Source organism: Cervus elaphus, chromosome 26 (assembly GCF_910594005.1).
Source record: "Cervus elaphus chromosome 26, mCerEla1.1, whole genome shotgun sequence".
NCBI classification, from domain to species: Eukaryota; Metazoa; Chordata; class Mammalia; order Artiodactyla; family Cervidae; genus Cervus; species Cervus elaphus.
In genome coordinates, this window is record NC_057840.1 from 14,995,030 (window position 1) to 15,012,556 (window position 17,527).

General features: G+C 37.7%; 1 protein-coding gene across 7 annotated transcripts in view; it reads left to right on the top strand.

The window, feature by feature from the left end:
• The window catches only part of LAMA2 (laminin subunit alpha 2), a 648,848-nt gene that overhangs the window by 416,569 nt on the left and 214,752 nt on the right, over positions 1-17,527 (top strand). For all 7 annotated transcript variants that reach the window (XM_043888304.1, XM_043888305.1, XM_043888300.1 and 4 more), the window contains 8 exons: positions 1,947-2,127; positions 2,759-2,895; positions 8,088-8,324; positions 9,567-9,710; positions 10,442-10,621; positions 10,730-10,918; positions 11,002-11,135; positions 14,672-14,789. In XM_043888304.1, coding sequence (XP_043744239.1) covers positions 1,947-2,127; positions 2,759-2,895; positions 8,088-8,324; positions 9,567-9,710; positions 10,442-10,621; positions 10,730-10,918; positions 11,002-11,135; positions 14,672-14,789 — 1,320 coding nt within the window. The remainder of the gene's footprint in view (positions 1-1,946; positions 2,128-2,758; positions 2,896-8,087; positions 8,325-9,566; positions 9,711-10,441; positions 10,622-10,729; positions 10,919-11,001; positions 11,136-14,671; positions 14,790-17,527) is intronic.

A 17,527-nucleotide genomic window follows, 5' to 3' on the forward strand; every position in this document is an offset into this window, starting at 1 on the left:
AGTAAAGCAAACTTAGGAGGTAAAGATGAAAGTAAAGTACTATCTCTACAATGCACATTCTAAGTCAAGAAAATTTAGGAAATAAAAACAAATGCAAAATATTACTTTTTTAAAAAAAGTTTTACTATGTAATGCTCTAGTCTTTTTTTTCTATGTATATAAGTTTCTATTTGTTTGTGTCTGAGTGGTATGTGTACCTTTGTGGGTATGTAATTAAAATCATAGTGTATATGTAGTTTTGTATTCTGCTTTTTGAAATTTTACTTAATGCTATATTCTACCCATATTCATATCATTAAAACTGCTTCAAACCAGGAATTTAAATGATTTTATATATTTCATAACATGAATCCCTCATAATTTAATTTATTCAGCTTTTTCTCTAACATTGAACATTTAAGTACCTCTACAGTTGCTCATTATTAAAATAAATAATACTGTAATAAGCATGCATGCATTTTCTCAATTTCTGACTACTTCTCTAGGCCTGGTATTTAGAATTGTACACTGAATTGCTTTTTATGAATAAAAATATTATATGTTTTCTTTTCTTATAATTAATTTCAGAATCAAGTATTAGGTCATTTGTTACAAGTGTCACACAATTTCTTTAATTATACAGTGAATCTGAATTAGAACTAAAAATAAAGTCAAGAACTAAAATAAAATAAAGAACTATTTATTTTATTTATTTTATGAAAACAAATAAAGAACTAAAAATAAAGACAAGAACAAATGTAAAGATTAAAATGATTATCAACCATGATCAACCCATTTTAGATTTAAAAAGAAAACTATTCTTAGCAAGTCATTTTAAGAGACTAACTTTCAGTATGATTTTGTTTTATAGGACTTATTTTTAATATTGTTAACAATAATGGCAAAAATACATAATGAGGCTTAATCATGTCTCTTTGGGTGGTTCACATTAAATAGCTAGATTTATTTTTACCAAAAAGTAATTATTAAGTCTAATTTTCCAAAATAAGAATTAGTTTTACAAAGAAGTAATTACTGAGACTAATTTTCCAGATTAAAATATCATAATAATGTGACAAACTTCTACTTAAAAGACAGCCCTGACATACTTTAAGTAGGATATGTGCTTTTTCACTTTTCTGGTAGGAATGATTTTTAATCCATCAGCATTTTCTAATGTAGTCATTCTAGGTCTGATAACATGCATTTCCAGAAAGTCAGCCAAAGCTAGTAATGCTGGACCATGGAAGGTCATTTGTTACAAATAGATAAGAGATATGCATATGAATAACTCATCAGAGATGAAAGTTTCCCTTCATCTACCTAATTTGGTGCTTTGATATGTGTTCTCACAAATCAACTTTGATTGTTAGGATGAAACCCAAGCAACTAGATGTTAGTTGCACCAATTTTTTTGTCAGTATAGGCATAACCTAAGAGTTACATTTATAATGTAATGATGATTAGAAGTATTCATGGATATATGACAAAAATTAGACCCAATATAAGAGGAAAAAGATTTATTTTAACTTTAGGCTGCTGTCCAATAATATTGAAAGCTTTTTTACCAAGTAAAAGGACTTAAAAATATCTGAAAATAACCAATTCCAATTATTAGAAATGAAACCAAAATTTTCTTTAAATAGAATTGCCATCCTCACTTACTTCCACATTGCCATTAGAATCTTGAGACACATAGGGAAAGGCTGGTGAAAATATCACAGACTGAATGAGAGCACCCTAATTCCACCAATAATCTCAGTGAAATTTCAGAGTAATTGCACTTTTCTCTTGGACATCGTAGAAAAAGTCCACCAGGTTAAATGACAGTCCAATTCTCATAACATCACTGGAGAACCTTTACAGCCAACAGGCTCCTCTTTTCCCACCTGATCTTACAGTGCATCTAGTGTCATTGTGAATTAATTGATTTAAATTGAATTTTTCTCATTCCACTTCTATGCCAGCCTGAGACCTTTGGCCTCCAATCGGCAAGAGGGTGCGTCCCCTGCAACTGCAATTCCTTTGGGTCCAAATCATTTGACTGTGAAGAGAGTGGTCAATGTTGGTGCCAGCCGGGAGTAACAGGAAAGAAATGTGATCGCTGTGCCCACGGCTATTTCAACTTCCAAGAAGGCGGATGCACAGGTCTGTAAATGAGACTAAGCTCAATGCATTCATTACCTGGTTTTGGTATTTAGGCATCTGTAGCAGTTTGTTCTACAGGATTCCCGGAGATTAAAGGAAATACACCTTGACAGCAGGCAAACATATAATACAAAAAAATGCTTAACCTAATGCTTTACATATGTTTTTAATAAGTTAAAGGAAATACATTGTAATTTGAAACACTGCCCTATAAATAGCTGTGCCTGCAATAAAAATCCACCAGTAGATCCCAGTTCTGCTGTCTCCCTCCCTAACTGTGACCTCTGTTCAGCCAGTCACTCAAAGGCTACTGCAGCTTGAAAGTCAGATGCTCAATTTTTCTGGTGCCAGTGTTATCCTAGTTTAAACTTTACTCCCAAGCTAATACAGTTCAACTTTCCCTTTTCCTGTTGCAAAATTGGTACAATGATCAGAGAAGTTAGTATCTTTTTCTGGTATTGTAAAAAAATATATATATATTTTTTCATCCACTTTCAGGTGCCTTGAAAACTGTGATGTTCTGAGAAAGAAATAGATTGGCTGTAGATGTTTGTTAGCTCCAGAGAAAATGAAAGCTGGGGTTGCTAACTTTATATCTTTTTTTTTTTTTTTAATCCTTTCACCTGTGAAGCTTGTGACTGTTCCCATCTGGGTAATAACTGTGACCCAAAGACTGGTCGGTGCATTTGCCCACCCAATACCATTGGAGAGAAATGTTCTAAATGTGCACCTCATAGCTGGGACCACAGCATCACCACTGGGTGTAAGGTGAGTGAATTGCTTTATTTCATCTCATAATGTCATTTAAGGATTTCTATTTTGGTAGAACTCTGTAGGTGGGCATTTCAAGAGTCAATATTACAAAACGATACAGATCCATTGCTATAGCATCATTGCAGGAATCGATCACTATCTTACATTTTACTTGTAGGAAAGATGATTAAAGTAAGTACACATTTATACAGCTTCATCCAGGATACTTTCCAAAAAGGAGAACAAAGAACCAAAAATTCTAAAATAAAACTAGAAACATCTCTAACTTCATACCTACACACAATGAAATGTTAATGTATCTCCAAAGTACAAGGAAATTAAGAATGAATTTTTTAAAAATCCACAAGAGTTTCCCCAAAATTTTACCTGGATATCAGTTTTCAGGAGCTAGTTGAGAGGATTCTGAAGTCATTTAAACAACCTTTCCTTACAAAATTCCCCATTTTTTTCCATGAGTGAACCATAGTAAGTGATATGACCAGACTCACGTTTAGAGAAATCTATACAGCTTCAGGCTAGAAGGTTGCTTATAAGGCTGTTGCGAAAGTGTTGGTGAACATTGATAGAAGCTTGTGTGTGTGTGCTAAGTCATTTCAGTCGTGTCCTACTCTTTGCGACCCCATGAACTGTAGCCTGCGAGGCCCCTCTGTCCATGGGGTTCTCCAGGCAAGAACATTGGAGTGGGTAGCCATGCCCTCCTCCAGGATATCTTCCCAACCCAGGGATCGAACCTGTGTAGACTGTGGCTTCTGCATTGCAGGCGGATTCTTTACCACTGAGCTACCAGGGAAGCCCCGTAGCAGCTTGGCCTCAATTATCCACTAGTGTTTAGCGGGCAGGTTAAGTTACAACTCTTATGACTGAATAAGATATGGCTGAATTCATTTATTTAAGGAATGAGAAAGCAAAGGCTTAGGGATGACTGCCAGGTTTTGCTTTGCAACAGATGATGGATGAATGCAGACCAAGTAAGGTTTTTTCAATAACTTTATTTATTTATGTTCTTTCAGCTATTTTTGGCTGTGCTGGGTCTTCGTTGCTGTGGGCGGGCTTTCTCTAGCTGCAGCAAGTGAGGGCTGCTCACTCATTGCGGAATGCGGATTTCTCATTGCAGTGGCTTCTCCTGTGGAACATGGGCTCTAGGGTGTTACAGGCTTCAGCAGTCGCTGTGCCTGAGCTAAGTCGTTGCCAATCGAAGGTTCTAGAATCCAGGCTCAGCAGTTGTGGTGCACAGGCTTAGTCATTCCACGGCGTGTGGGATCTCCCTGGACCAGGGAATCTGACCTGCGTCCCATGCATTGCAAAGCGGACTCAACCACGGGACTACCAGCGAAGACCCTAGGCCAAGTTTTTAAAAATATTTGTATGTTTTGTATCTTTACATTTAGTGATCATTGAGTAAATACTATGTTGACTGAAGTTGAAATTTTTTAATTACTTTGAACCACTGTTACAAATCTAAATTTCTGAATAGCTAGACACGTCATCATTATGAACAATTACAAACAATTTCTAGAGCCCTCACAATTATTTATGAGGATGTATTCTACTATTTAAAATCTTGTATGACTATAATCTCAATGAACAGTGATTTTTGAGATTTATAGCTTTCCTTTCTTTGTGTCATGGATAATTTCTCTGTGCTGAGGTGTGAGCACACACATCATTTGAGCCTTTATTGAAGTAGAATATAAAGCCTGCCATCTTTCACTAGCAGGGGAACAGTGCGTAAATCCTCTATTGCTAAACAAACATTACAGCTAATTATGATTTAAGTTTCATGTTGGCTATAGTGTCATCTAAACATATGGTTAATGGTCTCATTTATTCTCTACTATAACTTCCTGAATAAACTTCCCAATTTGAAAAGGTCCCAGTTTTTTTACTAGTTTTTAAGAATTAATGCTTTCATTTTATATAATAAATTGAGAAATAGATACTTCATATTTTAAAGTCTAAAGAAAGTTATTTTAGTTAATAAAGTCTAATACATTTATTTTAGTTAAATATATCATAAGACAATTTTAAAATTTATTGTGTGATTATAGTTTCCATAACATATCATAGATTTATATTTCTGATTATGACCAATTTTGTTTAAATAAGTAAGGAAAAATTACTTAAGTGGATAAGTCAATCATCCTTATTTTGAATTCTCATTCTACATCTGATGTTCTATCAGAACAAGTTACTTGGCGGGATGACAGTGCTTTGTTCTATGCTTTTGAAACTATGGCGATGTTTGTAGTGTAATAAATAATCACTTTTAGTCCTTTGATTTAAAATAACTTTTAGCAGCATTCCATACTGCAGGTCTTTTTACTGGAGAACAGTGAAGACAGAAAAATACTGAATCATAAGGATACCAGAAATAAGGCCAGGTGATATTTTAACATCAGAATCTGAGAAGATATTTTACCAAACATTTGGACAGGAAAGAGATAATAGATGGGACGCTGGTGATTGTACATCACATCCTGGAAAGAGGAGTCCCATAACTCAGCTGTTGGCAGGAGCAGAAGCACGCCTTGCTTTAGTAGCGGTGGATGTAAGAATTGAGCTGAGCAATGAAAGTGTGAGAAATGGCAAGTGAGATCCAGCCAGACTTGGATCTGGAAATCTGGCGAGTCACTATGTGTATGAGTCTTCCATAGAGCTGTAGTTCTGAGGAGGAAGATTAATAGGAAAGTCCCAAAAAGAGTCAGGTCATAGACTTAAGTACAAACCCTGATGGAGGTAAACTCAGACACAGAGAGAGGTGATACCCTCTAGGGAGACAGAAACCACACCAGGGAAACTTAAACAGGGAAAGAAAGAAAGAAAGTGAAATCGTTCAGTCGTGTCCAACTCTTTGCGACCCCATGGACCGTAGCTTACCAGGCTCCTCCATCCATGGGATTTCCCAGGCAAGGGTACTGGAGTGGGTTGCCATTTCCTTCTCCAGGGGATCTTCCCAACCCAGGGATTGAATCCAAGTCTCCTGCATTACATGCAGACGCTTTACCATCTGAGCCACCAGGGAAGTCCAATATAAACAGGGACAGTAGAATATAAAGAATTGTTAACTGGTAAAAGTTAGTTACAAAAAGGATAAAAAAAAGGGATATAAAAGATCCTGAAGTGGTAGGTACAAAAGAGTAGCTACTACTTCCAGGGTGAAGGGAAAGTGAAAGTGTTAGTCACTCAGTTGTGTCCTACTCTTTGTGACCCCTTGGACGCGCCAGGATCCTCTGTCCGTGGGATTCTCCAGGCAGGAATACTGGAGTGAGTAGCCATTCCCTTCAGGGGAATCTTCCTGACCTGAGGAGCAAACCCGAGTCTCCTGCATTGCAAGCAGGTGGTTTACCTGAGCTGTCAGGGAAGCCCCAAGAGTAAGGGGGTGGACCGGAAAGGCAGCAAGGTCTTCCCCTGTTCCCCACTCCCAACAATACTCGGGTTCAGACATCTCTGGAGAGAGTGTGGCAGCCACAGGGATACGCAGCCTGCTGGTGGTACAATGACAGCAACAGCAACAAAGATAATAAATAACTTCCCGGAGTTTATGGGCAAGTGCTGGCCTGTAGACACTGCCCATCGTCACTGGAGGACGCAGACTTGCTGGGGCTACTGAGAAGCAGCCTGTCATGGTCAGAGCTTGAGTGCAGACCTAAACAGCGGGGAGAGAGTGGCCTGATGGCTCAGCTTGGAATCCTTGTGGACCTCTGGGATCCCATGCTAAATAAGTCAATAATAGTGATGACGATAGTAACGAACAGCCACAACCCAGAAGAGAAATGTCTTTCTATCACCATGGCCTTCTTTGGGTCTCTCCTGGACCCTCTAATGACTAATTTTAACATTCTGCTACTGGCCAGGGGGAAATGTCCATAGGGGTCTAACTATAATGTCATAAAACAAGGCAAAGAGGAGTGAGTTTAGAGCTCAGAGACAGCAGAGAGATCCTTGGCACAGCTCATCTCTGAAAATGATGTATTCCAAGATCTTAAATAACATTTTAGTAATTCACTTAAATTTTCATTTAAATTCAAGGAGCTTTGAGCTCTAAATCAGAAGCAGAAAGCCTTAGGGAATAGAAGACAAGACACGTGGATGAGCAGCAAATTGAAAATTGCTGCTGAGATGAAACCAAAAAATTATTGAAAAAAAAAAAGAAAAAAAATTATTGAAAAGAAGCTAAAAATGCAATACCGTAATTAAAATAAGCATTGATGGTATGTACATACAGCAGAGTTTTCACTGTGTAGGCGAGCAAGGGCAAAGTGGAGAACAAATTTGAGAGGCAGAGAGGGAGGTGACTGCAGAAGACATTAGTACATTATAGATTTGACAGGTAGACAGAAACTATGTACTTTCAGAATTACAGGTGATCCTGAAGAAGAAAATTGATAAATTAGAACAGGAGTAAAAATCGATAACAAAGTTAAAGAAATAGTACTGCATTAAAAAACAATTGTATTCTCAAACTGAACGAGCTCACCATGTTCCAGTAAATTAATTTTTTAAAAGACTCAAACTTGTATAAATTCTAGCAAGATATCACATTACATAAATTAAGAGAAGATCCTATGTATATCTAGGAAGAAGAAAAAAAGGTTACCAGCAAGACACCTCAAATCGGGCTTGTCTGCAAAACTTAACTCTAAAAAAAAATCCTAGTATCATTTTTCCTCTAAATTCTCCCTGGCTTCCCCACATCTGGTTTGGTACTTTTTATATACTTTCATAGGATTTTGCACTTCGCCTATTATATCATGTTTATTCCATTGTGTTATATTTATATATTCTCTCCCTTGACGAAACTGTAATATATGTCTCTAAACAATAAATGCTGTAAAAATGAAATGATAAGGTAAAATGGCTTTGTCAGAAGTTTACTCTGAAACAAGAGGTGTTTGAAGAAAATCTATACCTAACTTCTCCTCACCACAAAGAGAGAAAATGCAGTTTCTTTCTTATTCAATAGCTTTATGGTTTCTGGACACTCATATATTTTAGTAAGTGCAGGAAGCAATTTTAGCATTATGTTCACCAATGTTTCCCAAGCGACTCAACTAGAGCAGTACAAAGCATATAACAGACACATGATTAATATGTACTTAATGGAAGCATAGAAGCATTAGAATTAAAATTTAAAGATATTGCCTGTGAAATGGTGTTAATTGTTGCTGTTTTTATCTCCTCTATAGGCTTGTAACTGCAGCTCAGTAGGCTCCTTGGATTTCCAGTGCAATATAAACACGGGCCAATGCAAGTGTCATCCAAAATTCTCTGGTGCAAAATGTACAGAGTGCACTCGAGGTCACTGGAACTACCCTCACTGCAGTCCCTGTGACTGCTTCCTGCCAGGGACTGATGACTCAACCTGCGATTTAGAGACTAAAAGATGCTCCTGCATCGATCAGACTGGGCAGTGCACTTGTAAGGTATGTGCTGCTGAAATTCAGGAAGGAAAAAGAAAACAAACACCTTACTCAGTTCTATTTGCATTGCTGTTTTAACTTCAGTTATTTATTCCTGCATAATTTAGCCAAAAAGAATGACATGTGAAAATTCATTGCCAGACACAGAGACTTTTCCTGACATACAGATAAGCACTGCTTTTTAAGAACTTATTTTCAACCAGAACCAAATTTTTTTCCCCTAGCTCAAATGAATGATATATTTTCGAAAGTAAAGTTTAGTTTCTCTTTATATATTCACTTTTCTTAAACAAAAATAATCTGGAAGAGAAAAGAAGTCAGTTCTCTTAAGCATCACTAGAGAAAACCACAGCTAAATGATAAAGTTTATTTTTTAAAAAAGTTACTCTTCAAATTAATCCGCAATCACTGTACACTGAAAAATATATTTACTGATGTGGAAGTTCAGTAAAATTTCATCAAGTATAAACACTGACATTACAAACAGTGACTATATGCAAATTTCAGCCCTCATTAATATTGTTAAGTGATGTAGAAAAACATTTGATTAAAAATGATAAGAAGGATTTTTTCCCCCTAAGATATTTCTGGAAAATCAATCCCAGGATAAATGCAGTAAAGACTAGATCAGAAGTATTAGTATATTTTCAAGAAAAGTCTATGCAAAGAGGGTCCGAGGAAACAGGAAGGTGAAATCTGGAGAGGTTGTGGAGTCTTGAGAATTTAGGAAAATGAAAGCTTCTGCCATTAAAAGTCCTTGACAAAACAAAAAGTATGATGGTGCATTATTACATATTATGGTTATATATTACATTTAATACATGCTATATGTGTGTATATTCAGTATTCCAGAATAACTATATGAATCTATATTTTAACATCTTTCTTGCTTTTCACAACTTTGCATCACATCACTGTCTAGGAATCAGTGAAATTTCATTTCACTTTCAAAATTCTAATGACTCTTTCATAATTCTCACCTGGAATAGTAGGAAATGTGCTGCTTAAATTTAAAAGAAAATAATATACAATATTCTTAATAACATATGTAGTTATAAATAAAATGTTTTCTAGACCAATGACATGCTAACAGAGATGACCTACTCTGCTATTTGAGATGTGAGTCTAATATACAGTGTTCTTTTATTTATTTATTTTTGTTTCATTTTCTTTAAACATTCTCCTGAGTTTAGTTCTCTCCCAACTTCCCCATACGGACTCTGAAGAAGTCTCCTCTTTCTTCAGGTGAATGTGGAAGGGATCCGCTGTGACAGGTGCCGGCCTGGCACGTTCGGGCTTGAGGCCAAGAACCCACTTGGCTGCAGCAGCTGCTATTGCTTTGGCGCCACTACCCAGTGCTCTGAAGCCAAAGGGCTGATCCGTGCGTGGGTGAGTGAGGCCCTGCTGGGCCCTGTAATGGTGTAACGTTGGCTCCTGCTGGCGTCTTTTAGCCAGGCACCAAGGGGCAGGAGGAAACGGCAAAGCATTTGAGCAGCCTTTCCCCGAGCACGTTTAGAGCTGGTAGCGGGGCTGTGTGCCATTAGATGATGGGAGTAGATGTCTTTTTTATTCTTTCTTTAAAAGTATTCATTTGCTGTGGATAAGGAAATAGATGCCAAGTGAGCAAGGAAAACATTACAAGGGAAATGTTATGTCTGGGGATGGGAAGAGGCTGCCTTCTGCAGAGCGAGAGCATTATAGCAAGAAAGTAGATGTGTGCTCATGTAGTAATGAAAATCTGAACTGGTCGCTCATTTATTCCAACCAGCCTTAGAGAATAGTCGCTCTTTAGGGTGGAAAAATGTTCATTTTTAACCTTAATTTTCCTTTAACCCTTCCTACTTTCCATCTCTACTTTTTGTTAGTGTGAAAGACCAGTTTCACTGATGTTGTAGATTTCACTAGGCAAACAAGTCCAAAGGGTTTATCGCCTCTCCTGTCTTCATTGCCCGTGAGTTATGTTTCTCATGAGAACACTTCATCATAAGGCGGCCGGGCCGCAGATAGACACGCAGTCCTTTTACAGCCTGAGCTACCAGGGAAGTCTCTACGCAGTCCTTTTAGAGAAGACCTCCAAAGACTTACACTCAGCCCCCTGCTGTGTTCTGATTCCCACACAGGTGACGCTGAAGCCTGAGCAGACCATCCTGCCGCTGGTGGACGAGGCCCTCCAGCACACGACTACAAAAGGCATCATTTTTCAACATCCGGAGATCGTTGCACACATGGACCTGGTGAGACAAGAGCTCCATTTGGAACCTTTTTATTGGAAACTTCCAGAACAATTTGAAGGAAAGAAGGTAAGGACAAGAATGTTGAAGTCACATGAGAGCAAAATAAAACATGCTTTTAGAATAATGCTATTCGGAGATTTGTCTAACTCATCATTTCTCATTTTATTTCGTCAGTTGATGGCCTATGGCGGTAAACTCAAGTACACCATCTATTTCGAGGCTAGGGAAGAAACAGGTTTCTCTACATACAACCCGCAAGTTATCATTCGAGGCGGAACTCCTGCTCATGCAAGGATTATCATCAGGCATGTGGCTGCTCCTCTGATTGGCCAGTTGACAAGGCATGAAATTGAAATGACAGAGGTAAGGTGGTTAGGTGTTGGGTGCCATGTTGCCAAAGGATTTGCACTGAGTTTCTTCACAGTGGTTTCTTTTCTTGTTAACAGAAAGAATGGAAGTATTATGGTGATGATCCTCGAATCAGCAGAACTGTGACCCGTGAAGACTTCTTGGATGTACTATATGATATCCATTATATTCTTATCAAGGCTACATATGGAAATATCATGAGACAAAGCAGGTAAACTATAATAGATCTCCAAGTTAGTTTCTTCTTCTCAAGTCTATAAGAAAGAACAGTGAGATATGAGACAAGAAAGATTTAGAAGTTGGGTTGCTAGTGTGATGACAGAAGATTAGTCAAGAATGACATCCAGGTCACCTGGTGTGAGTTATCACCGCCATTACCCCAACAAAAGAAACAGAACCAGAAGCAAGATTAAGGGGGCAAATATTGAACTGATCCTCAACATGGTGAATTTCAGATGCTAAGCAGAAATTCAGGAGACGATGTCCTGCAGGGTAGAGAGAGTTTGCTGCTGGGCTATAAATACGTTGTGAGATTGCTGAGAAAGTGTCCTCCTTCAACCCTCAGGGGAGCTGGGCAGGGCCAAGTTGGTCCTGTCTCTTCCAACCATATGCATTTGCACCCGCTCACTCCAGTGTATCACACGATATAGCCATCTTCCCTCTGCCTTATGATGTGAAAGATTGGGGATCACATTGGATAAGAAAGTACACAGAAAAAGAGCAAAAATGACTGTCATGAAAGCCAAAGGATGAGAGTACTGTAAACGTGTGGGTGTGGTTTTTTAATGACCCAGAGAGGACAATTAAAATGAGGCTCTTTGAAAGTTAGAATCACCAGTAATAATTACCATGCCAGTTTTAGTGAAGTTCTAGGGCAGAAGGAGCCTCAAAGTTTTGACGAATGAATGGGACACAATGAATCTAATATTATGAGTGTAGACTATTGTTTTCTGTGAATAAAGTTGTAAAAGAGAAAAAAGAGGTCATGTCAAAGGTCAAGGGATGATTGTTTAATCTGAGAGACAAGTAAGCATGTTTATATACCATGGACCAGGGAGGGGGAAGAATTAGCAGCAAGATATACATAAAAATGATAGAATAACGAGAAAATAAATAATGGAGAAGTGGTGATACTTCAACATCTTGAGTACACATGTTTACTTGAGGTCATGTGCCTCAAGTATAACAAAAACTTTATCTATTGAGATACAGTGAGGAACTGTACAGATGTAGCTAAATGTTTACCATGGAGGCAGAAAGTTAATTTTTTACAGATAGTCTGTTTCTCTGGCATGTTAGTGTCTCTATTATATATGTAAGAATATGTCAATAGATATTTAAAAATAATCTTATGTAACAAAATAGTAGATCAATGCAGGAAAGCAAAAGAAAACAAAATTATGAACCCTCTCATTGACAAATCAATAAATCTAAAAATACCATGTTTCAAATGTTTCCATTATTAAGCATGTGGCAGAAAATCCTTTTTTTATTGTAGAAGATCCATATTGCTCTTGTGATTATACCAGAAGTAGAGACAAAATCAAGGACCAAAATTCACTTTCAAGTCTGTATTGCTTTGATTTGTTTTTCATATTTCTTATTTCTGACAGGAGATTATTTTTTTTAATCATAGGGTCTTGTTGGATATCTATTGGTATTTTAAATATAAAAATGTGTATATGTCAATCCCAAGCAGGAGATTCTTTCCATGAAATAATTTTAAAAAGCCTGAACTAAAATATCCTGTCAATTATATTGTTAATTATTTTAGAATATCAAATATAAATTAGGTGACAGAAGCCAAACAGGTTCACATATTGTAGAAGACCGCAAGTAACCTTGTGAGTGTGCAAATATATTATTTTGAAAATTGTTCCCTGCTTTAGTAAAAAAGTTTGCTAGTACACAGAACATTTTGTTAGTAGATCTGATAGAAATGATGTTGTCCTGCATTTTTCATCATGCTTTCTTCACCTCTCACACTGATCCCACCTTTCTGCACCTTAAGTCTGCTTTTTCCCATAAGTCCCTTTCTCTTATCACTTTATTTCATATACCTCACTAAATAATATACTTTGGCTTAGGATTTCCTTTTTAAAAACATTAAAATAAGTAAATACTTCACTTTTTCTAGAGTCAATAAAAACTAGAGTGAACACCTAGTAACGATAAAAACAAAGAAACCAGTGGATCAGCACTTGATTTTGTAAGACAAGGAATTTTGACAAAGATCAGAAGTATGTTTGAGTCTTCCTCTCAACATAGTTAAGACAGAACCCCACTTCTTTATTCAGTTACAAATTTAGACAGTCTCAGAAGCAAAGAGTTTTTTATATATGTGGTTTGAGATTCCAACTTCATACATGTCAACGCTGAAATTTCCTTTTTTCTTTGCTTTTTTACTCTCTTACAAAAGTTTATTTGAAGATCTTAACAACTTTGTTTTTTGGAGTTTGGCTAAATCCTTGATTCAGGCAAAACAGTCAGTCTCTCATTCCCCGGGAGAAAAAAAAGATAATGTGTTACAGAAATGTCTATTGATAACACCATTCAGGTTCCATTTGATTTTTAAATATTCACTAGTCTGTTGTGTGTGTGTATGTTCCAGAGGAAGGAAGATGATGCTAGTAACTCCTCAGGTTATAGAATACCATGAAATACCAGCTGAGATGATTTCTCAACAAACACCAGGTTACCTTCTTACTCCTTCAGAGAATGCAGAGTCCTCCTTAAAGGAGGGGAGTGGTTTATTTACATATCACAAATGCTATGCCTCTCTAAGAAGAGGAGAATGAAATCTGAATTTTAACTGAACATGTGTTTCATAAAGGCTGGCTGGTCTTCAGATCTCAGATTACAATAGGAGCCAAATCAGAATGTGCATTCATAATTCAGTACCAATAAAACCTACCTATGCCTGTTATAAAGTTTATGATTCAAGCTCCTTAAGCTTTTAGAGGTGCCTTTTATTGAAGCAAAACTATTCATTGTCTCATTTAAAAGTTTATTTGCAGAACATTTCATGTTACCAGTTAGTCAGTCATGAAATAGTCTGAGTTTATGGACTGCATATATTTTTAATGTATAATTTCAAATTACTGCAAAAAGTATCAGTATTTTCACTGTGAATAATTTTTTTCAATTACAAGGACCTTTCCACCAATAGGAAAGGTGGGTTAAGTTAGAGAGGTTCTTTATCTTCAGAAAGAGATCAATATTACTATATTATGCTCAAACATTGTTTTTCTAGGTGGTGTTCTAAAGTTCTTGAAAGAATGTTCAGAGATCCAAGAGCAAGAAATTGGGACCAGTTGCAAAGTAAAAGCAATTTAACTAGTAATGACAGGAGATTTGCCAACAGAGAATGACCTTGGGTTGTCTGTTTGAAAGAATGAAAATATCTAATTAATTGGCCATGTCTACCTGAAGCCACTCACATTTTTAGAAGCAGAGGGAAACTCTTTATAATAACTTCTCAACAGGACATCAGACATCTAATTTCCTAAACACTTTATGATTTATGTGAATATTTTGCTAATGTGGAATCTCACGCTTTGAGGAAGTCAAAATGCAGGGGTAAGATGTGGAACATAGCGCCCCTAGAATTTAGCAGCTTCAAAACAGTAGAATGAGTTTGTGGTTGTTAACAAAACCTTGGGAAGACCCCTCTTGCAGGATTGAGTGTTCGCTAGGTGAGCTTAATTTACTGGTACTGCCATCTAAATATTTGCTTGCTGTTTCCAGGATTTCTGAAATCTCAATGGAGGTAGCTGAACAAGGACGCATCACAGCAGTGACTCTTCCAGCTCACTTGATAGAAAAATGTGATTGTCCCCCAGGCTATTCTGGCTTTTCCTGTGAGGTAAGCTGGCTCCGACTAACCTGCTTAAGCCCGACTTACTTAACCAGCTGAATGGAAATACTCCCAGGACTACCTTTGGTGCAATCGGTTTTACTTTCAGGCATACCCTCAACCTATTTTATTTGATCTTCCACTCACAGTATGTGATTGCAGTAAGAAGATGATGTTATTGTTCCCTAGAAGTAGGAATCACAACTCAAGGGAAATATTTAATAAAAATTAAAAGATTTGTAAAAATATGAAACAGGAAATAATATTTTCTTAAAGCCCATTTACTGCATCTGATCTGTTTTCTTGGCACTTCTTTATGAACAGTTAGAGACATTGAAACTTCAGTGATTATGAGATAAGATTATATTGGGATTTGAGAGAATTTGAGAGATTGTTTTTAAATACAGTATGTCAGAACTTAGGCAATAAATATCAGACTGTTCCCTTTAACATAGGCTTCTCAGAAGGACATATATTGTTCCGACAGTGCCACTCTGCTTCAGTCATTATATTTTTAAAACTGCATTTGTTACTTTCTGAGATATTCATTTGACTATCTTCAGAACTGGTGAATTTTCTAGATTTTTACTGTGTGGTGGTGGTTTAGCTGCTAAGTCGTGTTCAACTCTGGCAATGGACTGTAGCCCACCAGGCTCCTCTGTCCACGGGATTGCCCAGGCAAGAATACTGGAGTGGGCTGCCACATCCTCTCCAGAGGATCTTCCTGACTCAGAGATGGAACCTGGTCTCCTGCATTGCAGGCCAATTCTTTACCAACTGAACCAATTTAACTTTTACAAATATTAAATCTTAATTGTGCTGTACTAAGTCACTTCTATGAAATTAAAAGACTCTTGCTCCTTGGAAGAAGAGCTATGACCAACCTAGACAGCATTTTAAGAAGCAGAGACATTACTTTGCCAACAAAGGTCCATCTAGTCAAAGCTACGGTTTTCTCAGTGGTCATGTATGGATGCGAGAGTTGGAGTACAAAGAAAGCTGAGTGCGGAAGAATTGATGCTTTTGAACTGTGGTGTTGGAGAAGGCTCTCGAGAGTCTCTTGGACTGCAAGGAGATCCAACCAGTCCATCCTAAAGGAGATCAGTCCTGGGTGTTCATTGGAAGGACTGATGCTGAAGCTGAAACTCCACCTGATGTGGAAGTTGACCACCTGATGTGAAGAACTGACTCCTTGGAAAAGACCCTGATGCTTGGAAAGATTGAAGACAGGAGGAGAAGGGGATGACAGAGGATGAGATGGTTGGACGGTATCGCCAACTCGATGGACATGGGTTTGAGCAAGCTCTGGGAGTTGGTGAAGGACAGGGAAGCCTGGTGTGCTGTGACTTAACTGAAGTTGCTTCTGTCATGTCCAGCTGTTTGCAACCCTATGGACTGTAGCCTGCCAGGCTCCTCTGTTCATGGAATTCTCCAGGCAAGAGCACTGTAGTAGGTTGCCATCTCCTTTTCCAGGGTGATCTTCCCAACCCAGGAATCAAACCCAGGTCTCCTGGGTACTCCTACATTGCAGGCAGATTCGGGGTATGATCTAGGGAAAGGTGGAACTGCTGACAACCTGACCTGGGTTTGAATCTCTACTTCATTATATGCTAAGGCTGAGACCTTATGCAGCTTATAAACTTGCTTGGGCTTCAGCTGGTAAATACCCAAGACCCTGAGTAAGTGCCCCCACGCCTGGTTCCTCCCCTTCAGACCCCTCAGTGCAGCAGCTGGCTGGCCTGGGAGGGGCCTCCAGGGCTTGCTCCAGCTCTACAGCACAAATTCTTTCCTCTTAGATTGGTTGGTGGCCACCACATACACCAGTTAGATATTTTTAACATCTCTCCCTTCTACTGCCCAAGAATCACAGAAAGACTAAATGAACTAGAACTTAAGCACTTATCACAGTGCCTGGTGGAGTCACTATTAGTTAATGTGGTTAATAGTATTATTACTGGAATAAATAGTTATACATCTGTGTTTTATTTTCAAACATAGTGGACTCCTGAACAACTTTGAACTGCCTGGATCCACTTATGTATGAATTTTTTTCAGTAAATATACAATGGGTCCTCCACCAGTTTCCATTCCATGGATCCAACCACCTGCAGTCAAAAATTCCATCCGTGGTTGGTTGAATCCACTAATGTTGAATCCATGGATATGAGAGAGCCGAGTCAGATTTAAGGATCAACAGAGACTCCTGGAACTAATCTCCTGGCAGATAATGAAGGAGGACTCTAATTTTGTATAGCTTTTGTAAATAGGATTTGAGACGTTCTATTAAGTATGGCTTTCAAGGCAGGTGAAATACAAATTTAAAACAATGACTGTGACTCTCCTGAGAGGTGGCATGGCATGATGAAAAGAGAAAGGCATTTTGTTTGGGTGAATCCCCCCTAACTTCTCCAGCTGAACAGGGCATTTGCTTTTTGTTACTGGACTTTGGGGTTTTTTTAACCTGTACAATCATCGTGTAGATTAATGTAAATGAAAATATACATATAAAATCTCCATTGTAAATTGAAATGCCATTTCAACTTAGCGATCATCATATGAATTTCACATAGTCAGAAAACCATTTCATAACTGTAAATATCTGTGAAATATTTTGGAATAGATTTTTAGCTCTGTGACTGCCCTGAACAGCAATATTTATTTGAATGAACAAATAATCCATCTCCTTATTGTCATAACTCCTTCATACACGTATATACTTTTGCACACACACCAGTAACTATATCCCT